Source organism: Pteropus vampyrus, unplaced genomic scaffold (genome assembly GCF_000151845.1).
Source record: "Pteropus vampyrus isolate Shadow unplaced genomic scaffold, Pvam_2.0 Scaffold2, whole genome shotgun sequence".
NCBI lineage: Eukaryota > Metazoa > Chordata > Mammalia > Chiroptera > Pteropodidae > Pteropus > Pteropus vampyrus.
Genome location: NW_011888783.1, coordinates 31,503,533 through 31,530,138, shown reverse-complemented (window position 1 = coordinate 31,530,138; position 26,606 = coordinate 31,503,533). Strand labels below are relative to the sequence as shown.

The following is a 26,606-nucleotide window of genomic DNA, read 5'->3' as shown; positions in this document are numbered from 1 at the left end:
CTCCATATTTTTTTAGGTAAAAAGGGAAGTTTACACTGTTTTTTGATTGTGTGTATATGTGTAAGGAGAGAGACAGAGAGAATGAAATGTCATACAAAAGGGCACATGCTATATAATATCATGGCAAAACAGTTATATGGCTAAAAAAACAGGTGAATTGTTGATTTGGGAGCAAAAATTCCTTGCAAATAAATTTTCTGCAGTTGTGATAATGTTCTATATCTTGATAGGAGTTTAGATTATATAGGTGCATGCTCTTATCAAAGCTTAAGAAATGTACACTTAAGGTTTGTGTATTTCATTGTATTTAAATTTTACATTAAAAGAAAAAACTGAGTAAAACTGATTTAAAATCAAACTCTTGTTGATAAGCATGCTGCAAAATTAAGGGAGGAGTACACTGATACTTTGAAATGCATTAATATAAGATGGATAGAGGGCCTCACACAAGGAATAAACATGCCAGAATAACTAGGAAAGCAAAGACAAAAAGCTACAAGGGAGATAGTCTTACCAGACATTAAAACATGGCTCTATAATTAAAACAATATGATAGTGGAGAATGAATAAAAAAACAAGTGGAATGAAACAGACAGTAAGAAATAACTACAAAAATAGATGGAAGTCTAGTATATGATCAAAGTGATATCTCAAGTCACTGTCCTAGTGTTAATAAGTGAGGCTGGAACAAGTGGTTAGTCATTTGGAAAAAGATGTAATTGGATTTATACCTCACATCATATAAATGAATAAGTACGACATCAATCAGCAATCTAAATTAAAAAAAAAAAAGCCGAATTCCTCTATAACCTGGGTGAAGGGAAATGATCTTTATTTGTAATTATAGTGCATATGCAATAAAAGAAAATATTAATACATTTGAATGCATATAATAAAAAAAACCTTTAACATGGCAAAATATAACTAAAATGAAATAACAAATATCAAATCGACAGAAGATATTGACAGATATATCACAAAGGGCTAATATCACTATAATGGAAAGATCTCTAGAAATTGAGGATCACAGTGCAAAACAAATAAGCTAGGAAACAAAAATCTTCAATGCAAAAATGGACAGAAAACTAGAACTGACATTTACATACACACACACACACATGCATGCATATACACAAAATTGACTCAAACATATTACACATTAAGAAATGTTTGGCTTCATTCCTTCTTAGAAAAAATGCAAGTTAAAACTACTTTGGGATACCTTTACTCACCTCGCAGACTGGTGATAATTTAAAAATTTGATAACATATTCTGTTTTCAAGTGTATGGGAAAACAACTGTCAAATATTAATGCTTGGAAAGCAAATTGGTACAACCTTTGTAGTGAGAGGTTTTTCAATATCTAATAAAATTGTATATATGTTTACCTTTGAATCAGCAAGTCTACTCCTAGGAATTTACCTTGAGAATACATCTCCAAATATATGAAAAAAATACATTATTTCTCTCTCTCTCTCTCTATATATATACATAGATAGATAGGTATAGACATATATATGTATATATAGAGAGAGAGATCACTAAAGGCAGTGATCATCAATGGATGATAAAACTAGTAGGTAAAATTTTGATTAAAAAATTTTTAAAAATTACAAAATCTCAAGTTATCTCCTCACAAGGTACTTATTTATTACAACAAGAAAAATCTATATATCGGAGACACCTGGCAGATATCACTCTATGCAAGTGATCAACATTAACATTACTAATAACCTAAATCAATGTCATGTGCCTCCTGCTATGCTGCACTAAGAATGGCACAACATCACTTCAGTTTATTCTTGCCAAAAAATGGTTACCCGAATCAGACAAATCTCCCTTACCCGAAATAATGCACCTGTTATTGCCATAACAATGGCTATACTTAATGGAAAATAATGACAAGAAAATTATTTAAAATTGTATGTGGAGAAATATACAAGAAGAGAAATACATGATACATAATCTTTTGTTTTATAATTTAGCAGCATTTAAACCTTGCTATTACTCTGATATTTTTAAATTTTTATTTTAGTAGGTAATGCAACTTGGTTTAATTTCAATGCTTTAATTTCTTCACATTTCATACATGAGAATTTGGTGTTAATTTTTTCCTATTCATAGATTTAAAATATTTTTGTAAATGTATATAGCATATGGTAATTGTTTTATACCACAGAAATAAAGTATAATTGTTCCCTATAGCATTTTTTAGTGTCAAAAATCTGTGATATTCAATTACGTAGAGTATTGTGTATATCTTAAATTGATTTTTATATGTATTTAGGTAGATATAGCTATAGGTGGATATATAGATTAATAGTGATTTATAATAAACAAGGCTGGAAATAAAAGAAAACATTGTCTGTGCCAAAGAAAATAAATTCTCGTAAAGTGTACATACTTTATGCCATACAGATAGACTCTGCACATTGACCCATTCAAATAAAGTGCAATAACCTGCCTGAATTTTTCCCCGCTATTCATTTTATCCCCAATTCTTAATCTAAAGATGCAGCTGTGCCTCTGGAAACAGAACTAATCATCTTTGTAGTCAAGATAATTAAAGAATTTCTAGGCTTACAACACCCCTGTAGAGCTGACCAGTGTGTGCACTGCCCAAAGACATCCAGCTGAAGGATTGAGTGGGTGGGTGTACTCTGCTTATGATGCTGTGCACCTTGGTGAGTGGCAGTGTCTCACTGGAGGAAAGGGTGTTTTTTTTTTCTTTCTGAGCACTAAAACCTAATTTGCTTTTAAGTCTGTGGTGGCAAGGCTCCATTGTCAGAAGGGACACATTACTCTAATCATACAGAGGTTAATATAGGCTGATGGTGACCCTGATCTAGTTCAACAAGCCCATTTTGTATTACCTGATCCTGTGTATCTTTTATAGTTATCACTTTGTTCCTAAGATCTAGTTCCCATGTTATATGGAGATCCATGAAATGCTTCCTGTACTTCACGAGTGAATTCCTTTTTGTTCTCTGAATTTACAGGGACTGTGGTGTTCTATTTCTAAATTTATCCCCTGGATTTGGTTTCTGTTATCTGATACCAGGTCTCACAAATATCATCTTTTTAAAAATACATTTTCATTTTGCTTATTGCTAGGTACCCCATGGCAATGCTTTCTCCCCTTGCCAACACCAGGCTGTTCATGACATAGTCTTTTACTCTGAACCATCATCTATCACAATTCTCTCTGGATACAGAGCTTCACTTGACTAATTGAACTTTATTTTATTATCTATAACTCCATCTTCCCTCAAGAATGAATGGTTTATAAACAACATATTTCTACTATACATATATATTTATGTAAATATATATTTACATATATTTATGTAAATATATATTTATACATGTAAATATATATAAAATTTATATATATTTACATGTATATGTGTGTGTGTGTGTGTGTGTGTGTGTGTGTGTGTGTGTATATATATATATATACACACACACAGGTATTTTTTATCCATGGAGTATATGTTCCAAGACCCCCAGTAGATGACTGAAACCACATATAGTACTATACATATATACATATATACACATATGTATGTGTGTGTGTTTTTTCTATACATACATACCTTTTTACTTAAAAGAAGCACTTTATGGTTTCTCTTTGGCATATCTGAGTTGCCAGCATCATTATTCTTGTGCTTTGGAGCCACTATTAAGTAAAATAAGAGTTACTTGAACACAAGCACTGTGATATGCAACAGTCAATTTGATAACTGAGAGGGCTACTAAGTGACTAACAGGTAGGTAGTGTATATAGCATGATAAGTTGGACAAAGGTACGATTTGCATCCAGGGCAGGACCAAGCTGAACGGTGAGAGGTTTTGTCATGCTACTCATTTAAAACTTATGAGTTGTTTATTAGTGAAATTGTCCTTTTAATATTTTGAGGCAGCTCTTGACTGTGGGTAACTGAAAATGCAGAAAGCGAAATCATGGATGGATAAGGGGGGACCACTGTAAAGAAATATTTCATATTAAAAGAATTCTATAGCTAGAAATTCCCATTAGATTACTAAGAGGAAAGATTTTTTTCAGGTCTTTTCTTGAAAACAGTAACTGCAGTGTGATTTTTTAAAGACTTCAGAATGACTCCATTCTCTTATTGTGTTGAATTACCTAACAACCTATTTAAATAAGGAAAGGGAAATAAATACATAAAACATACTGGGAGCTTAGGAGAGTGAACAGTTGAATACCTTACCTTGAACATTATTGGTGTTATTCAGGGAAGAAAACATCCCAAATACAAGGATTCAGAGATAGAGATAAAGACATGAGAGAGAGCTATGTTTCCTGAAGCAATCTGGAGACTTTCAATACTGCTGAGCAGTTACATTCCTGCCCAGTGAGAGGAGAAGGTGACAGAAGTGAGGCTGGGCCGGATCAGGAGGGGCATTTCAGTGTTGGCTTAGGAAATGCAATGCCATCAATACATTTGAATAAAGGAGCGGCTTTTTGGATCTGCATTTTAGATCTGCAAGGAGAGGGTTATACTTTGGGGATTAAGAATGTTCCACAAATGTACCATATTGACTTTATGCAATAACTTGAAGAGGTGGTGGTCTGTGAAGAAGGTACAGCAGAAGGGAAGGATAAGAAAGGTACTGAGAGAGGAATCATCAGGATTTGGTGACTCATGAGGTCAAAATCACTTTCATAAATATAAACGTCAACATCAAAGTTTCTAGCTTTGAACCTGGATGGATTGAGTTTTTATTATCTCAGAGAGGTGAAACAGGAGGCTCAGGTGGTCAGTTGACTTGGATAAGGCCATAAATGAGGGCAGAAGCAAAGCCTGGTCCAGATTCCAGGCCTATTGATGTAAAATTCGGTGTTATTTTTTCTAACAAATGTAAGAATGTAAACTTATGAATGTCAGTAGTGAATAATTTTGTTGCAAAGTCATTTTCATTGCAGTTATCACATTCACTAAACACATTTATTTTAGACAACCCATTGTTAACTACTTTCAGTGGCATGAAAGAGTTTTATTCAGAGGTCACAGAAAGAGAACAACTTCATAAGTTTGTGTTCCAAAACAACAAAGGCCACAGAGCTTACTTGAATGGTATTACTTGAATTATAGTTCATTTCCAAAATTCAGGAGAGTTCTTCACAATAGAAAGAATATAAAACTTACTTGTATAATACTCATTTTTATGTCTTCGAAAAAAGACTGTTTATTAACTATTGACGTCATGGAAATAACTCAAATGGGAGTACATGATTGCCATTTATTTGGTAGAAATTACATCTATGAAGTTTTATTTTTTAATATAAACCAGATGTCAGCTGAGTGTACCCAGTCTGTTAAAGTCACTATGAGGTCAGTTTAAACCGCAAAAGAATTATCTGTGGAAGTCCAGAGCTCTTCTCAAGATTTATTCAATTCCCTGGTGGATTTAGAATTTTGTAATTGCTTTTGTGACTGCATTTTCTGTTCCTCACAGAGCAATCCAGATATGAAACCTGGCGTCTTTCTCAAATTAAACGCATAGTCATGTAACCAGTAATGCAGTGCATTTATGAGTAGTGTAAATTTCATGAACCATGGAAGGGGAGGTGGGGCTGCATTATAACAGTGTAGTCAAATATGAATTTAGACATAACTCACCTTTAAAGTATCCTCCAACTATTGTTACCAACTCAAGGGGTTTGTTTTTCTTGCACAGGGCAAAGCCAAAAGAAACATTTACAGGAGTTTGCAGCAAAGAAAGTAAAGGTTTATTTTTAAAAAATGGCACCAAGCCTAGAGACACAGGTGAGCTAGTGCTCAAAGACCTGGCTCCCAGATGGCCTCTAGGGAATAGGTTATATAGAGAAAAACTCATTAGTCGAGGTAGCTAAGGAAGTTGAGGTCATGGGCTCTAATGAGAAGTCGGGCTAGGGTTGGAGGCAGTTGTTCGTTGATCATTGCGTCAGGTCCTGATGTCAGTCATGGGAGTCCTGTCTTGTTTCAAGTGGATGATGGTAGGGTCTTTAGCATTCATGGGGTGCAAGCTGTAGGACGTTATCTTTAATTTGACTGAAACTTCAGTTTCTGTGGTCAACAGACCTGAGGCTTTGGTCCTGTGAGTGTTTGATGCTGACCTAAGGGCTTAATGTTTAAGGGAGTGATCCTACAGTATGCAGAAGGATAAGGTAAAAAAAGAAGCAAGTAAACCCAAGGCCAATTTGAATCAAGAAGAAAGAGAAGAGAAAAAGTCATTTTTAAGAAGTGAAGATTTGCAGTTACACTATCACTGAGGAAAATCCACTGGCTACTTTAGCCTCTCGGCTTTTTACCTGCTCCTCACCTCTCTCTAGTCCTTTTTAAAAGCCTTTCTTTAGTGTTTCTCACCTCATGCCCCCACTCCTCTGTAGCAGAGTAAAGGCTCCCCTTATTTCATTCAAACAATAATGACTTCCTTTGTTTCCTGGGAATTAAAACTGTCAGACTGTAGCCTGCTTCCCCTAGTACCTTATGTAGGAATTCTCCATAACAAAGGCAATTTCTTCCTTAAGTGGCAAAAGACCTTATCCTATCAGGTGAAAGGTAGGAGGGCAGCTTTTGACAGTCAGATTTACAGGGTTTGAAACCTAGCTCTACAGGGTTTGAAACCTAGCTCCATCATTTAGAAGCAAGTTACTTGACTGATCTGCACATCAGGTTTTCATTTATCAAATAGAGGTAACAATGTGACTAATTCCTAAGGAATATTATAAGGATTATCAACTGCTTACTCCACAGGAAAAAAAACAATAACCACCACCTTGACAGACAGTCCTAAAGATATTGGAAAGAGGATATTGGAAAGTGGGTATTTATAGAGATTGAGGGTCTGGGTTTAAGCGGCCTAAGACTGGTCTTTCAATAGAGGAATCTTTTTGGGATTGATCAGGTATGTGATATAATAGTTTAGGATCAGTGGATATAATGAGGAGATGATTGGGACATGAGGTCATTTTGATTGACATTTGGCTGTAATATAACCTTTGCCTACTGCACCTGCGGTTACCCAGGATTCAGTCTAAGTAGATTAATGAACTTCTGGGCATATGTATGATATTGTAATGATGGTATAACAAAGCTAAGGTTATGGAGAGATTAGAGTAGTACTAACTGTACAAGAGCTTGTGGCTCAATGAAACCAGCTGCTATTTTATGATTTTTCACTCCTTTGTGCCTCAGGCTGTAGGAGTAATTTATAACCATAAAATGGGGGTTCCAGGGAGGTCCTAAGGGAGGTCTTTAGGATGGATCTTCCTTCCCCAGTTGCTCCTGTCTACCTAATTACCTACCAGTTTATCTAGTTAAGATACATATATTGTTCTGAGAAGATAGCTGTTTGCCCACGTGAGCAACCTAGTCTCCTTAAAAAAAAAAAATTGTTTGAGCATTTTATTTATGGTTTGAATAATGTATTTTCTGGAAGTTCTTTAAGCATGCAGTGAAGCTATTTATACATTTTTAGCCTTATCATAGTCCTAATAGTTAACCTATGTTGTTGTAGGAGGTTTCAGTTCTTGGGGTCAAATGAGATGACCCATATAAAATATATAGTACAATGCTGCTACAGAATTAAGAGTTCAATAAATGTATGCCACTCAGTACTAGCTTCCTTATTATGACGTTTCTTAAATCAGAGCTTGACTGCTGGAGAGCACCACCTAACCCTGGCAGAGGAATGCAAGATTTGATAATCCGATCAAAGGAAGGGGAGCAAGTAGTGGCGGGCAGTCCCAGCTTTGGTTAGTAAAAGGGAATGCACGTGGGTAAATATCTCACGGATATTCAAGAGTAGGCAAAAAGCAGAGATCTCAGCAGGCAGCAGGACATGACTCTTGAGTTCTTCCAGCAGAAAATAATAAGCAGAGATTAAGGTAAGTGAGGAGGAAGATTTAATAGCAGGCAGCCACAACTGGCCAGAGAAACTTTAGAGTAATAAATAATTTAGGACTAAAAGGGAAAGAGGAGAGATCTTCACTCCATATTGCTACATTGGACAAACAAGTAAAGCAGATCTCAAACCAGGATGGTTTAGATACCAGATCTATAGTTGAAACTGCGTTATGAATGAAATGGAAGCTTGGCCACCGGAATTAAGAATAAAAGATAAATTATTAGAACATGGCAATGGTCAGAATCCTAACAGAAATGAGGCTGACCCGAATAATATATAGATCTTATCTATAATATTTTATACAGTGGTTCATAATATAAGAATAATATAATAATAAAGTACCTTCACATAATCCCTTTATAATTTCATTTGTTTTCCTAAAAAATCCTGCAATTTACATATCGCAGTGTGACAGTAAAATACTCAGTCTCTCTGACTCCAACTCTGTGGGCTGCATTGTTTCCTTGGCCTTCAGGCTAATAGCTCCTGCTTTAGACATGCTAATCATTACAGGAATTCTGCTTTGGGCTTGAGTTTTGAGAAAAACTGCCCCTCTCATTTTCCCTTCCCTTAACATAAAAGAATCCTGAATTCTGAGGTTTCATACAATGGATTTGAAGATTGGAACGTTTAACTTCCCCATTTGGCAGCTTCTCGATCAATAAACCTTTCCTTACTCCCAAATCCGATGTTTTGAACTTTGGCCTTTTGACGTGGTAGGCACATGGACTTTGTATGGATAACTACAGCAATATTACTCCAATTTAGGTGATGACAGAAGTGAACCTTAGAGAATTCGCTCACAGATCCTAAATGACAGAACTGGGAGGCAAACATTATCCAGACAGAGAGCTTGTTCCAATTTGTCCAAGTAGGAATGATGTTATTGAGATTTGAGGGGAATGTGTTATAATAGAAAGACTTGCAGACTCATTTTCGTACACTTTTTCCCTTCCCTATCCCTAGTTCATTTTTTTGCACTGGCTCTAGAAGCTTGAATAACAAAACCAACTGATGATATGAAAAAAAATGTAGAAAAATTGGTGTTTCTACACTTCTAGTTCAGGTAATAACAAAGCAGAGCTATGATTGGGAAGTTAGTTGCTCTGATAATTCATACAATAGCCTGACTGATTGTGAAGTTCTTATTCCTCAACCCGTTATTAAATATATTTTGTGACATGCAGAATGCTAGATTCTAGAGAGGCAGAGATAAATAAGACGGATTTTTCTCTTCTTTTAAAGAATGCCCTAGTCTATTGGATTAGATAGAGTTACTGTGAAAGAGTATAAGTAAAAAGATTGAGGCAGATACGAGGTATAAGTCCAGGGAATAGGGCAGAATGGTTATCTATGAGATTAAGGAAGGGAAGAGAAAGAAATTACCCAGGTTCCTGTTCCTGTTTCCTGGGTTTGAAACCTAGCTCTACAGGGTTTGAAACCTAGCTCCATCATTTAGAAGCAAGTTACTTGACTGATCTGCACATCAGGTTTTCATTTATCAAATAGAGGTAACAATGTGACTAATTCCTAAGGAATATTATAAGGATTATCAACTGCTTACTCCACAGGAAAAAAACAATAACCACCACCTTGACAGACAGTCCTAAAGATATTGGAAAGAGGAGGCTAAGGTGGGTATTTATAGAGATTGAGGGTCTGGGTTTAAGCGGCCTAAGACTGGTCTTTCAATAGAGGAATCTTTTTGGGATTGATCAGGTATGTGATATAATAGTTTAGGATCAGTGGATATAATGAGGAGATGATTGGGACATGAGGTCATTTTGATTGACATTTGGCTGTAATATAACCTTTGCCTACTGCACCTGCGGTTACCCAGGATTCAGTCTAAGTAGATTAATGAACTTCTGGGCATATGTATGATATTGTAATGATGGTATAACAAAGCTAAGGTTATGGAGAGATTAGAGTAGTACTAACTGTACAAGAGCTTGTGGCTCAATGAAACCAGCTGCTATTTTATGATTTTTTACTCCTTTGTGCCTCAGGCTGTAGGAGTAATTTATAACCATAAAATGGGGGTTCCAGGGAGGTCCTAAGGGAGGTCTTTAGGATGGATCTTCCTTCCCCAGTTGCTCCTGTCTACCTAATTACCTACCAGTTTATCTAGTTAAGATACATATATTGTTCTGAGAAGATAGCTGTTTGCCCACGTGAGCAACCTAGTCTCCTTAAAAAAAAAAAATTGTTTGAGCATTTTATTTATGGTTTGAATAATGTATTTTCTGGAAGTTCTTTAAGCATGCAGTGAAGCTATTTATACATTTTTAGCCTTATCATAGTCCTAATAGTTAACCTATGTTGTTGTAGGAGGTTTCAGTTCTTGGGGTCAAATGAGATGACCCATATAAAATATATAGTACAATGCTGCTACAGAATTAAGAGTTCAATAAATGTATGCCACTCAGTACTAGCTTCCTTATTATGACGTTTCTTAAATCAGAGCTTGACTGCTGGAGAGCACCACCTAACCCTGGCAGAGGAATGCAAGATTTGATAATCCGATCAAAGGAAGGGGAGCAAGTAGTGGCGGGCAGTCCCAGCTTTGGTTAGTAAAAGGGAATGCACGTGGGTAAATATCTCACGGATATTCAAGAGTAGGCAAAAAGCAGAGATCTCAGCAGGCAGCAGGACATGACTCTTGAGTTCTTCCAGCAGAAAATAATAAGCAGAGATTAAGGTAAGTGAGGAGGAAGATTTAATAGCAGGCAGCCACAACTGGCCAGAGAAACTTTAGAGTAATAAATAATTTAGGACTAAAAGGGAAAGAGGAGAGATCTTCACTCCATATTGCTACATTGGACAAACAAGTAAAGCAGATCTCAAACCAGGATGGTTTAGATACCAGATCTATAGTTGAAACTGTGTTATGAATGAAATGGAAGCTTGGCCACCGGAATTAAGAATAAAAGATAAATTATTAGAACATGGCAATGGTCAGAATCCTAACAGAAATGAGGCTGACCCGAATAATATATAGATCTTATCTATAATATTTTATACAGTGGTTCATAATATAAGAATAATATAATAATAAAGTACCTTCACATAATCCCTTTATAATTTCATTTGTTTTCCTAAAAAATCCTGCAATTTACATATCGCAGTGTGACAGTAAAATACTCAGTCTCTCTGACTCCAACTCTGTGGGCTGCATTGTTTCCTTGGCCTTCAGGCTAATAGCTCCTGCTTTAGACATGCTAATCATTACAGGAATTCTGCTTTGGGCTTGAGTTTTGAGAAAAACTGCCCCTCTCATTTTCCCTTCCCTTAACATAAAAGAATCCTGAATTCTGAGGTTTCATACAATGGATTTGAAGATTGGAACGTTTAACTTCCCCATTTGGCAGCTTCTCGATCAATAAACCTTTCCTTACTCCCAAATCCGATGTTTTGAACTTTGGCCTTTTGACGTGGTAGGCACATGGACTTTGTATGGATAACTACAGCAATATTACTCCAATTTAGGTGATGACAGAAGTGAACCTTAGAGAATTCGCTCACAGATCCTAAATGACAGAACTGGGAGGCAAACATTATCCAGACAGAGAGCTTGTTCCAATTTGTCCAAGTAGGAATGATGTTATTGAGATTTGAGGGGAATGTGTTATAATAGAAAGACTTGCAGACTCATTTTCGTACACTTTTTCCCTTCCCTATCCCTAGTTCATTTTTTTGCACTGGCTCTAGAAGCTTGAATAACAAAACCAACTGATGATATGAAAAAAAATGTAGAAAAATTGGTGTTTCTACACTTCTAGTTCAGGTAATAACAAAGCAGAGCTATGATTGGGAAGTTAGTTGCTCTGATAATTCATACAATAGCCTGACTGATTGTGAAGTTCTTATTCCTCAACCCGTTATTAAATATATTTTGTGACATGCAGAATGCTAGATTCTAGAGAGGCAGAGATAAATAAGACGGATTTTTCTCTTCTTTTAAAGAATGCCCTAGTCTATTGGATTAGATAGAGTTACTGTGAAAGAGTATAAGTAAAAAGATTGAGGCAGATACGAGGTATAAGTCCAGGGAATAGGGCAGAATGGTTATCTATGAGATTAAGGAAGGGAAGAGAAAGAAATTACCCAGGTTCCTGTTCCTGTTTCCTCCAGATGATCAGTCTTTCTCTGGAGGTCCTTCTGGCATATTTCAGAAGCCAAGAAGCAAAGGCGTCTGGAAATGCATCTATAAGCCAATAACTCTCCCAACCCACCCATCCAAATACTTAGAAGAAAATAGAAGGAGCAAGGAGTGGCTCTAATAGCAAAGAATCCAGAGATGAGAGCAGGTCTACCTGAATTTTAAAATAAAGCTGCTTGGGGCAGATGGATAAAAATCTAATTTTTAAAAATTACTGAAGTAATTATGACATACTTTTGGAAGGTTTAATGAAATGTAAATATAAATCGATACAGAGAAACCCATGCAAAATTAAGTGCTTCATTTTATTGAGGCCCCAAGCTGTTCAATTATTATAAAAGAACTACTTGCCTGTTGTCCAAGTCTTCTTTGCATGGATGCATTGGAAAATGATGAAATTTCGCTGTGTGAATATGAATGTTAATGATTGGGAAACAGAGACCACACGTAATTCTGCAAGGTTCAACACAATTTCCATAGCTTTTAAAAATAAGAAGGATATAGAGCCCTAGCAAGTCTTTATTTTTAATTATTGTTATTAATCTTCTTTGATTGAGGCAATATAAGGTAACCACTGACTCATTGAGCAGTGATCTAACAAGTCAAGCAAACTACAAAGTTGACAGCCTTTGCTTGTAGTCCTAAATAGATTTTGCCTAACTAAACCACTATGTAATTATGGATCCTTTGTGATTTCACATTTTCATCTTATAGTCAATTTTTCTTTCTTTGATGTGGCATATTGTGTTCAATAACTTATCTGAAAACATCAATATGGTTTTGAAAAGGATAAAATCAAATCATATATTCCCATAATATGTGCATACCCAAAGTGAAAGATGGTAAATGGTTACACTATCTCACTATATTTCCATGTTTCAGGCATTAAAACATGATCCTACCCACAAATTCCCTCTGAAGTAGAACAAGTTGAATTTATTTCTCAGATATTTATATAAATCAGCAGCTGATAGTGAGAAGACTGGACCGATATTCATGCACATCTAGATGACAGAAGAAGATATTGTAAGTGGTGTGGAGAAGGCTTTCTGACTCCAGGGCTTACAGTTACAGGAAAATAGTGACTTACTAAAGTCATCAGACAAAAAACATAGAAAGGAACATTAACCTTATGCATCTTATTTTAAAATGTTGATATAAGCAAAAAAGAAGGTTTTATATGTATATTTAAAAATCAGTGTTTCTGGTGAATAACTTTAGGTAACAGTTTTCAACTTTGGCAGTACGTTCAAATCTCCAAGGGAGATATATATATTTTATCTCTAATACCCATGGCCAGACCCCGGATACTATAATCCAAATCTCTGTTGCTGAAGCCCACACATCAGTGTTTTTTTTTCTTTTTTTTTAGTTCATCGGATGATTCTAATGTGTAGTCAAATTAAGAGCCACAGATATATTATTACAAAATTAAAAGGAAATAAACTTTTACTTCCTTTCAAGTATTATATATTTAGCATGTCATAATATAGTATAAATTTGAAATAATGCTATGATAAAGCTTATGATTTTACTGGAATACCAGATTTTAAGAACTTAATTGGAGTACTAGATATTAAGTATTTCTTTCATATTGATAAAAATTGCTATTGCAGTCTGCCACTTTTACTCTCAAAGTTAATTATGTGTACATTGTGCTCCCACAATAATGTCAGTTTTACCAATCCCATTTAGCTGTTTACATTAAAAAAAAATAATGTCTTCATAAGATAGAGCTGCTAAAAGAGTATTTAGTTTGTATGTACATAATTTCAATGAAAACTAACTTTCTATGCTTAGTGTTAATGAAATGATCTTAGAAGAATGGCTATGTCTATTTGATTTAAAGATATGTATTTGAGTGTAAGATTAAGGTGTATTTTTTAATAACTTAAATGTTTTTTTCTAATTTTTCAGACACCAGTAATATATCATTTAAAATGTTTGATACAGCATATAATATGGGGCAGAAATCATTAGTTACTAATATTATTAAATAATAAGTTATTATTATTATTACTTTAGTGCAGAGTATTGAACTAGCTCTGCGACTTGAGACTTGTATTCTGTGAAACGAAAATTTGAATTAGTCAACTTTGAAAGTTCTTTCCAATTTCACAATTTGGAGATACTGAGCTTTACTCTGCAGTGTAGACCAAGCAATGTATACCATGCATTTCAGGTTACCTTCTTTAATTTTATTATGTAAAAGATTTAAGAGCTAAGGTAGACAGTAGTAAAATTATCCTTGTAATATTACAAAGAAGTTGTTTGCCAGGTGTCAGGAAGAAGAGATTATTAGAGAAATTCAATTTATTTATTTTAAGTATTTCCCCCCACCTCCATCATATAGGTGTCTTTGGGGTTTTTGTTTGTTTTTAATTATTTCTGGAAAAATCAGTGAGTTAAAAATCTACCAACTTAGAAAATAAGACATTAAAAAAAAAACTTTAAGTACTTTTTCTTGACTAAACAAAAAATTATTGTATTTACCTGTTCTAGGATAAATACTTAAAAACAAAATTTTATGTGTATGAAATCATGATGAGTTTTAAACTCAGTGGTTAGTTCCAGTCATTGTCTACGAACTGACAGTTATGTAGACAGTATTTCTTAAGCTTGGTCATGGCTGTTCATATATCATATTAAGTTATGGTCACTGTTTATATAATGCGTGTGTAGAGTTTGTCATCCAGCATTTCTTCAAAGAGATAACAATAGGATTCAGTATTGGACCAAAAAGGTATTGTCTGAAAAGAATATCAGGGAGGCAGAGGCAAGAATTAAATTCCGTATGATGACACAAATATTTATTGTTGAAGCAATGATGACAATTTTGTATTTTCTTGCTAGTCAACAGCTGACTTATTTATATAGCTATACTTCTTATCATGTCATCCAAGGATCAGCAGTGTGGACATCATCAGAGACCTTATTAGAAACCTGGGCCCATCCCGGACCTACTGAATCACCATTTGCATTTTATCAAGATCCCTACATAATTTATTTGCAACTTAAAGTTTGAAAAGCATAATTTTACAGTACCAAGGAAGATACCCAAAGGAAGATGAAGCTGTTTTATATATTGTTGCTGAGATATGTGTTATGTGTCTCATATGTTAAGCAATACAACCTAAACCAGAAAAAATCCTCTTTGAATAAATAGATAAAAGAAATTACACAGCAACAAGAAACTGGTGTGACTGATTCATAAGCAAACATAACAATTTTAATAGAAATCTATGTTCAAATAAGTTTAAAACCTTTTTCTATAAGCTTTATTTAAGCATTGAATGGATTCTATTAATAAGATAGCATTATGCAAATATTTGTGTATTTGACAACTTTTTTTTTCTTTCCTAGTGATACATAAAATAATGTGTATCTTACCATAGGTGAAACATTAGCTTTGATGAAATACAAGCAATAATACCAGCTCAATGTATCACAAACCCATCACAAATAATGAATATTATATCTCTAGTTCATATATATACAATTGCACTTGAGATAACTAGATAAACTAACATAGAAAATTATTAATTTATATAGCTTAAGAATTATCCTATAAATGATTTTAGTATTATGCAAAGTTTTCTCTGCTAAATAACTTTTTACATAGGGAAAAGAGGAAGAACTAATAAAAACATTAGCCACATTTTATTTTCATGCTACATTAAATAATAGCACAGTGGAAATTTTCTCTAAGTAAACATAATAGCTACATTAATAGTAAATTAGTTCATTATAACTTTGTCACATACAATGACTATAAAATTAACATTTGTGAGCAGATTTTTTTTAAACCACAAAAGTAGAGCATGATAGAAATTGTTTAAGAAGCTAAATCTACATGTCTGCTTTTATTGATATTTTAAATGGTTTATCTAAATTAAAATTCATTTTTTTCTCTGTTGGCATTTAGTGTAACATACAAAAAAATTGGTTTAGAATTAATCACTTTTGTCCAAATAAAGTAGCCTTTATAGACTGTTTTCCTTAGCTTAAAACCAGTAGTTATTTACTGTTAGACTGCTTTAAGCCTGTTTTTCCAGCTTCTTTATTGATGATGATGATGATCTTTATCATAATTTTTGCTTAGCATACTGAAAATGATGGGGTGTTTTGATGAGGCAGAAAAATTGGAGGATGAGGGAAATCATGGAGAGAACTTTCTGACTTACCAAGATGGCTTTCTAAGTTCATGCAGTGACTAGTTACAAGTCAAATGACAGAGCACATAGAAATTGCTTGACTCTTACCAGCAAAATGAGAAGGGATGATTATGAATCAAATTACTTTCTCTCTTTACATTTTTCTTTTCTTATATACACAATATATTTTATATTGTCGGTGTTTAATGAATTCTTTTCAAATAAATATATGCAGAAAAAATGTTATAGTTCTGGTATATGTACATTCTTACCTAGCTATATTGCAGAAGACCTCGCTTAGGTGATATTTTAGACTGTTTTAAAAGATGATTAAAATCTCAATAGACACACAATCAATATTTGTTTTATTATATGACTTCATTTCTCATATTTTATTGGATTTTTTTTTTAATTCGCCTGTGAAGGAGACTAACTTTAATGATGCTTATTTTGTGATAGGTTGTTCATGAGTGGCAAGCAGTATCTGGCTCATTTTATTTCATGGAAAAATTTTAATTCTCTAGCTCTTCAGAATATTTTACATGAAAAAGTAACCTAAGATGAATAAACTTCTATTCCTTCTCTGGATACCCAGTAGCATATATATATATTTAATATTCTATAATCATGATGATTTAAAATTACATGACAGAAATAGCTGAACGTTTTCAAGTTAACAAGGGTGAGGACCATCTGTGTGTTAAATGTTTGATGACCATAAAAGCAATACACATATTATTTATCTTAGGGTACCATTTTGGTTTGATTACTTGAAAAGTAAAATCTGAACTGCTTTGGATTTAAGAGTAAAGTTAAAAGTTTTTGTTAAGACAACAAATTCTAGTAGTAATGACAGCTATGGTTTAGTCCCTTACTAATCAGTACGCTTCAGGGACCAGCAGCATCTGAATTATCTAAAAGCTTTTTTAAAAATTCAGAATCTCAGGCTGCATGCCAACTCTACTAAATCAAAATCTGCATTTTAACAAATCCCTAGGTGATTCCTATGCCCATTAAAATTTGAGAAATTCTGGTGGCCTATGCATTCTCTTTCCTCATCTCCAATTTTGATTATAAGATACTAATTGAGAATCTGCAAAATATATCCTGGTCCCTAAACCCATCTTTCAAAGTAGACATGGTTTATAGCTTTCTCAAACAGAATCAAAAGCATGCATGACTAGATTTGAGAATAGAAAAATAATCTCAGTTTTACATGCTTCAAAACCCTGTGGATTTATGTCTTTTTATGTTCTTATGACTTTTTGAGTTACGTAATAATTCTTTTTTTCTGAACAAAGAATACCTTCTAAATGAATTCATCTGTCCTTGCTGTACCTGGTCTTCTACTGACAGTCTCAGAATGTTGTTTTAGCTTTCTTAGACTTGTGGAATTCATGCTGCTTTGTTCCCTGTAGGAGTTAAAATGAAATATTAGTAATTATGCATATTTAATTTTTGAAATGCCAACTGATTACTCATAGCATTTATAAAAAGAAAAATTATTTCAGATATTCATAAAATGTTTTCTTAGTAAGGGCCTTTCAAGTCTAAAATTGTGTTATTATGCATATTTTTATTACAATGAACAGGATGAAAAATGAATTATTTATTAACATATCCTTCTTCTTTACTTTTTTCCAGATGCAAGACAAAGGTCTACCCTGATCAACTTCCAAATACAAGTGTAGTGATCGTGTTTCATAATGAAGCTTGGAGCACTCTCCTTAGAACTGTATACAGTGTTATAAATCGTTCCCCACACTATTTACTTTCTGAGGTCATCTTGGTGGATGATGCCAGTGAAAGAGGTATAAATATTTTTCTTGTATTTTTTTTTTCATTAGAAAACTTTATTATGTCAAAAAAGACAGCTGGGAAATGATCTGTATTTTCCTTATAATTATACTAACCCTGAAACCACCCATCATCATCAGTGTATTTTCATCAATGTACCTAGTCAATGCCAAGTCTAGGAATAAGAAACTACTTCTTTCAGTTTCTCTCACCATTCCATTTGTTTCTTACTAACCCAAGAAATCAGCCAAAATGCCTTTCAAAATGGTTCATTTTTTTCCAAACTCAACTGCTCATATGATTGAGCATTTATATGACATTATGGATACTTGCCTTTTCTTTCTTTCTTTTAGTCAGGGTAAATGCAAAATAACTTATAATTACAGAGATTGCACTTGCCAATGTGGCCCAGTTCCTAAATTAGAGTCTGTTATATTAACTTTCTATTTTATCCTTATTCTTGTCAGCCAAGTGATAAAGTTATAATGAATTATACATTAATATACTGATGAAATCTCTATATCTTTTTTTCACCTATTGCAAAAAATGTTGATAGGAGTTGGCCACTATTTCTGTGTGTTAAATTTTCATCCGGACAGTAGTTTCTCTGCTATGTCTTAAAAGTTTCAAACTTATAAATTCTTATTGCATGTTACAGATTTTCTCAAGTTGACATTAGAGAATTATGTAAAAAATTTAGAAGTGCCAGTGAAAATTATCAGAATGGAAGAGCGCTCTGGGTTAATACGTGCCCGCCTTCGAGGAGCAGCTGCTTCAAAAGGGCAGGTCATAACTTTTCTTGATGCACACTGTGAATGTACTTTAGGATGGCTGGAGCCCTTGCTGGCGAGAATAAAGGAAGACAGGTAAGAACTATGTGTTATGTTTTCCTGGGTTATGACTGTACCTGTTCGGACAGTTCTGGCTTTCCATCAAAACTTCTCTTCCAGGTTACTATTTTCAGATATTTTATGTAATAGCTTTTAAAAATGCTATCTCCACCACCCCCTATAATAAACACCTTCTCTGATTAATGCTGAACATAAATATTTAATTAAGAAGTAGTAAAATAATTCAAACAGTAAAAATGTGTTGAATATTCATATTGCAGGTGAAGGAAATAAGTCTAATTTGAAGTAATACAATTTTATAAAATTCATTTTCAAAGAACCTTATCATATCCTCACAACTATCCTGTGAGGTAGGTAATGTAGATATTCTTACCTGTACCTAATAGTAGGGAAGAATAAATAAGTTAATTGTTCAGTTCTTTCCATTCCCAGAGCAGTCTTATTTCTACTAGATCGCCGCCCTTATTCAAAGTCTAGTTCAAACCACCTTGAGGATCTTAAAAATAAACACACATAATCACAGATTACACTGAAATAAAATCATGATAAAAAAATATATATAGCAAGCACAGCTATAAAGAATAAGTTTAATTATTTAAACAGTATTCCCACTTTGTATATACAAATGGTGAAATCTGAAAGATTGAATAATACTTTATAGAAATTAAGAGCCCTCATGGATACCTGCAATTCTCTTCGATGATGATGCTATGCAGTATAAGCTTTTTTTTGTGGAGATGTTTATAAACATTAGTGATAAATGAGTATAATTCCTAAGCACTCATTGAAGACATCTACGTTGAATACCATCTGATATAATTACAAAGCACTGCATAACACCTTGCTTGCAGAGTCATTTCACCTACAGTAGAAAGGTTTTTCTAGAATTGAAGTTTTTAATTAAGCATCCAAGACAGGGGCTGCTTAGTGTGAGCTAGCCCAGCTACATTCATACATATGGCAGGAAGATGAATGGAGGTTGTCAGTAAAATGAACCATAGCAGTTGAAGAAAACAGTAAGACTCTTTTAGTCAACTGAATGTAGTACATAGCTAATAACATTTTCCACTCCGTGTATTGTATAATACCCACATGAGGATAAGACTGGCAAAGTAAAATGAACTTGGAACATCTTAAATGTGTTTCCTGGCAACATTTCATACATTATGCTGCTTTTTAAAACATGTGTTTCATATCCTACTAAGTGATTTTTTAATATAATGTTGTTTCAATATGGTCATGCATAGATCATTTATTTTTTAATTTAACAACAGATTTAAATTGTATTTTCGTATAATGATCTCTAATGTCTTGTCCTACTTGTAAGTTCTAAAGTTTCCATTACTAGATAATAAAGTTCTGTTCAAGTTTGTTAGATCTAATTTCATCTTCCTACAAATTAAATCATTAAATTTAATGAAGAAAGAGAAAAATACGTTGATTTTGTAAGGACCAGCATTACCAAGAAGATTTTCCAAGGCTAGATGAACCTTGTTGACTTCAAAGAACTCCAGGCTTTGATCAATTGCGTGGAATATAACACTCAAATGAAAATGAGCATTGGTAATACTGGTATTACAAAACCAGAATAAATGATGGCCATTTCTTTACTTTTCACATGTATGGATAATTCAAAAGCATATTTGTATATTTACCTTCTACCAAATATGAAAAATAAGCTCTGCTCTTTAGACTTAGTTACAACCCATGAGAACTTGGGTAGACCTGAATTTTGCTTTAGAGATGACGGAAGGTTGATAAGAAAACATATAAACTGGGAGTAGGGAAGACTGGAGAAGGCACTAGATGGATTAAAAGAGTACCTAATGATCTCCCACGCAGAAGAATTTCTTACCCTAAAAAGCCACCATCAAAACAGCAAATCTTCTGGCTCTTCCTCTTACTTTAAGATGGGTTATGAGATAACACCAGAAACTGAAGTTGCTTATCTTTCTCTATCTTAAAATATGTAGATTGTTACTATAAACTCATAAGTCTAAGACAATTCACTCGGAAATTGCCGTGACTCTAATATCTTTCATAAGAAACATTTACTTATACTGATAATCATTATTTTTATTGCTGTTTCATTTTGTTGGTTTTTGTTTTTCCTGGTAGATATTTTCTCCATGAAGATTTTCTTAGAACCCTTTCTTTAAACTAACCTAATCCCTCTGAGATTCAGACTACCAGATCTAATTTCTAATCATCTGTTCTCCAGTCCCTGCATGCTATTACTTTTCTATAAAATAAATAGCTAAAATGATGCATATTATCAAAGCACATATATTAATCTTACTGTGGGTGGAGGTCTTATGAAAAATATGCCATGTTCATCCTTCTGAGTTAGTACTTAGACTGCATTTGAAATCAGCTTGAAGATCAGTTACTATATTTGATTAGATTATACCTGTATAAAGTAGACTATAAGAAAGATGTGGTAAAAGGAAATAATTTCATAGATAGAAATTACAAAATAAAAATAAAAGCATATTAAAGTCACAAAATAATTAAATTTCAACATATCGGCTATATCGAGTTTGAAGAAGCTAATGTGACATTTAAATTATTAATTATATGTAAACTGATTTTACTTTTTCTGCAGGAAAACAGTTGTATGTCCCATCATTGATGTGATTAGTGATGATACCTTTGAATATATGGCTGGGTCAGACATGACTTATGGGGGTTTTAACTGGAAACTGAATTTCCGTTGGTATCCTGTTCCACAAAGAGAAATGGATAGGCGGAAAGGAGACAGAACATTACCTGTCAGGTATGTAGATCATATTTTCTAAAGGATATCATGTGTATTCCTATAATACAATTAAAAATATTATAAATGTGTGTTCTCATTTTTAAGTCTTTTAAAGTCTTATACTTTTTATTGATATACACATACATAGTTTCACCCTTTACATGATCATCTAAGAATCAGTGGCTACATTAAATCTAATTTAATATAATTAAATTAGCACAGGTAAAATTAAGTATTGGCAGAAGTGCCAATTTTTTTTCAAACTTTGTGTATTCCTATATTCAAAATATATTTATTGTAAGTTTTCTACATGACAGATATGTGCTAGCCTTGATATTTCAGGTATATATATATATATATATATATATAGTGTCTATCTATCATCTATCTATCTATCATCTATCATCTATCACCTAAATGTGTCTGTTTTACAGTAGAGGTATTCTCAAAATTGAAATAACCAAAAATGGTCTGGTAAATATTCTAAATTTACCAATCTTAAAGAACTATCTTTCTGGCAGATACAAAAGAAAGATCCATTTGGAAAATTTTAATATATTAACAGTTATGAAGGATTTGTTGTTCCAAAATTATTGAAAATAGCTACTTAATTTGAAATATTTATTCATAAAATGTTTGCCCTTAATACAAAATGAGAAATATCATATGCATCTTTAGTTGTCTATATAAGTGTTACCTACTTTGTTAACATAAAATGTTCACCTTCTTACTTTAACATTTTATGCAACCAAAATAGATTTACTGAATAACATTTTCGGGAGCGAGTTCACTAGTTTTATTCTTTAAAGACTAATTTGGCAAATCATCCTTTAGTTGAAATAATAGAGAAATACTCTAACATTCTAAAACAATATATATAACCCATTATCTAAATAAGAGTGTCTCCTAACCTAATGAGGGAATGACTTATTCATTGGCGAGATCACTTATAAAATGAGTTCATTAAAACTAACTCTAAGAACTCACTAATGGAAGATAACAGCCCCAGTCATTTGTTATTGAATGATTAAATATTGGAGCTGTTAACCCTCTTAAGGAGATTTTACTATATCAAAGAGAAAAATAAAATGTGGTTCCAAAGAAACAATTGCAAAAAGATGTTGAAGTTGCTCTATCAGCGTTTAAAGAGTAATTTAGTAGTCCCTAAATCTTCATGTAATCTTCATGTTCATCAAGTCTTATTGACCCTTGCCTTTAACAGCTTGAGGAAACACAGTGGATCATATTACCAATATTTATTAGAAACCCTATTTTTCCACATTATGGTTTCATTTAGTGTTAGCTGATTTTTCTGCTTCAGATCCCAAGTGAAAACTATCGAAATACTTAAACAATACACTCAAATATAGATAATCTATTTATCTATTTGAAAATAAAATTTCAAAGAATACTAGTTTGTACTCATTTTTTTAAAAAACATTGGCAAAAACATTATTTAACTTTATTTTCTCACAGTCAAAAGATAGATAATTAAGAGGGAGCCAACATTTATAGTAAGAATTTACTGATCTCTTTAATGAAAGTAAAGATCTATATAGAAATCAGATACTCTCTCATCTTTCATTAACTAAAACATAAGCTCAAACATCCAATTTGCTATATTTTAAATACCATTTATGTGGTTTCATTGTAGTAACAGATAGCTGATAAAATTTAAGTATGTTTTATTTGTTTCTCTCAGTAACTGCACAATATTTCATGTTCTAAAATGCCGAGGGAGCTGGAGCAAGAGAAAGAGAAACCTGTCTTTGCTGAAGTTTCTAGATGTTTATGGCAAAAGGTTAATTAATTCACAGGCTGTGTTGTAACAGCCTGCAGGTAATTTTCATCAGCATAGCTATGAACTTTCTTTGTACTTATAATCTATTACTTGAAGATGTGATCATTTTTCTCACATTTGTACAAACAGATAAATCATTGTAGGTGTTGACGACATTTTTCTCTCTACTTGATTAACAGAATTCTGAATAGCTAAAGTGATTAAAATGAGGTTGAAATTTAGTTTTTTTAGTGGAATGCTTCATTTAAAATGTCAGTTAAGACAGAACTTTATAGTGACTGTAATTGGCTAGTTAGTCATCATTTAGAAATACAATCATGCATCTGCGTACATAGAGAACCAACTTGAACTTGTGACCTAACCTTAGTTATGCCACATTTAAAGTAAAGTTTATATTGGTTATACTTGTAATTCTGTTGTTGACCTCTGGGCTTTGACATTTTCACATTGATAATAAATGAAGTTTGTGAAATGCTTGGTATTTTGAAATTATGAGCATGGAATAATAGCACAGAGAATCCTGAGTATTTAGTTTTCTTTAATCAGTAAACTCTCCTTGACATTTTAGTAGTCAAATTTTATGACTTTTCAGGAATATCTCAATTATTTGTGCAATAATAGAGTAATCAAATTGTTACATCAGAGGTCATAAACTAGGAGCTCACGTATCACATTGTTTCGTAGGTGTGTTTTCCTTGGCCTATGTAGTGGTTTGCATTTTTAAAAAAATATCAGCATTTAAAAAATGATGTATTTTAAATAAAAGTCAGGATTTCTAGCTATTCTTGAGAACAAGAAGATCTTGCTACAGTGGTCCAGTGTTCCTACTAGACACCATCAGGAGGACTTGAGTAGAAGCTGCTCATATAGTAGTGGTGTGAAAGTTTAGCGCAGTTCCTGAAGCTCCTTTTTGTGTGTGTGTCCTTGATTCTGAGACTGAGGATCAGTTGCTATCTGTCATCATTCTTGCACTTGAAGAAATATTTCTTTGTATGTGCGTCCCAATCAAAGGTGAGAGAAATATGCTAATTATAACTAATCAGCTTCACATATTGACCTTATTTACTGGGCTATTTTTTTTTTTTTTAAATTTGTGACCTTTGACTTAAAGGCTACTGCCTACTAATGGTCAAGTTTTAAAGAATTAAACAAATTAGCCTTGTACGAGTATGCATATATGTAACCTAATGGAATAGCATCTAGTATCAATTATCTGATAATCTCCCAAATCATTTAATTAGTTTTGGGGTGTATTATGCATTTTTTTCTAATATGTATAACTTTTGAGTTAATTTGGTTCAAGCTATTGAAATGAGTTTGATTCTATATGCAAATACACACTGAGACTGTACTAGGTTCTGCACATACAAAGATGAATAAGGCGATCTCTGCTCTAAAGTTGCTCACTGTCTGGGACTGGCCATATGTATGCTGGACAAGGGAAAGAGGCCAGCATATATGGCTACACAGCAGTTAAAGTATGTCAATTGCTACAGCGATGTGTGCTTCTGGAAAAGAGTCCAGTTTTAATCTTATTGTTTTAGTCTCTTAATTACTCCATGTAGTTAACCCTCCATAAATAGTTTCTACTTTAATTTCTTTAATTTCTCAATGATTAAAGTAGATTTCTTTACTAATAACTTATGATATTTATTAATTCTGTTTAACTTTTTTTTACATAAGTCGTCTTATGGAGGCATGCATTTACATTTAGTTATTATTAATATTCTTAATATGACTTTCTGCATTTTAACTTGGAGTACCATGTTCAATGTCTTTCTAAAGCAAAACAAAGATTTTACAATTTCTTCTAATTCTTGCTATCATAATAAATCAAACTTAGTCATAACCATGAATTTTTATACCTGATGCATTTTACTTACTTTGGTATCCTCTTTTTTTTTAAACATTTGTCTGATCTCATACATTTATTATTCTCTCAGTTGAAATTAGGAATTTACAAAAAAGATTAAATAACTATTAATAACACCTCAGATTATAATATTGCAACTTTATTTTGAAAAACTCATAGAATGTCCACATATATATATTTTCTGCATCCTTGAAGTTTGATATCATTAAAGAAGCATTGAAGCTGGCTTAGGAAGATCTGAGTTTTACTGCATGCTCCTCCAATTGGGAAATTACTCAGTCTTCTCAACTATTAAGTGGAAAAATATTCTCCCTGCCTTGCTTAACTCATGAAGTGCTACATAATATTAAATGAAAAATGTATTTGAAAGGAATTATTTTAAATTTATTTCTGATAATTAACATATATGCATTGAAAAATAAATGTGACAAGTACAGAAAACATGATGAAACTGAACACCAATGAGCCATCTCTTTTAGTATATTGTTATATTTCTTTCCAGATACATTTCTCCACAATAGAAATTGACATATCATGAGTATTTTTCTATGCCATTAATTTTTTTCACGAACAAAAATTTTAATGGCTGCTAATATCTCAATTATTTACTTAGTTTTTCCTTCATTTTTAATAGTCTGAAGTCAATTAAGAGTTTATTTATATTTATTTTTGCCAATTGTGTCTTCTGAGATACAGTTTTTGCATATAATGTGATCTCTTTAGAATTATACAGTCAGACAATATGAAAGGTTTTAATATTGTTGACACCTTCTGCCAATTTATTTCACCCCCAAAAATGTCACTGACTTCAATTTATAGTTCCTCTAGTAAGCATAATAAATTAAAAACACTTTATTAAAATTAAAAACATTTTATTCTGTAAAATGTTATACAAGTATAAGGCAATGCTTCTTATTATTTAATAACAACTAATAATATATTTCTCAATTTTTACCTGTCAGATATTCTCCATTAGGTTTTTCTCAGTTTAGTGAAAATATACTTTTAAATTGGAGGACAGAAGCATAGATAAATTCTCTCAAAGTCTTTGTGACACTTCTTTACAATAGGAGTTACTAAAGCAACCATACAGGGAAGATTAAGGTTATGAACAGAACAAAGGCCAAGGTTGTGAACAGAACAAAGTCTGAAAGAAATATTTGAACTCTGGAATGTTCAACTGTTCAACATTCTTACCTACTCATGTTAAAATCTAATATATGTTGATTTTGAGAGAAAAAGATCCCACCTCAAATGAAATCTGTGAATCTACATTCTTTGGAGAAAAATAGCACG

General features: G+C 33.0%; 1 protein-coding gene across 4 annotated transcripts in view; it reads left to right on the top strand.

The window, feature by feature from the left end:
- Positions 1-26,606, top strand: part of GALNT13 (polypeptide N-acetylgalactosaminyltransferase 13) — a 448,686-nt gene that overhangs the window by 251,825 nt on the left and 170,255 nt on the right. For all 4 annotated transcript variants that reach the window (XM_011359276.1, XM_011359287.1, XM_023528655.1 and 1 more), the window contains 3 exons: positions 17,875-18,041; positions 18,686-18,893; positions 21,484-21,654. In XM_011359276.1, coding sequence (XP_011357578.1) covers positions 17,875-18,041; positions 18,686-18,893; positions 21,484-21,654 — 546 coding nt within the window. The remainder of the gene's footprint in view (positions 1-17,874; positions 18,042-18,685; positions 18,894-21,483; positions 21,655-26,606) is intronic.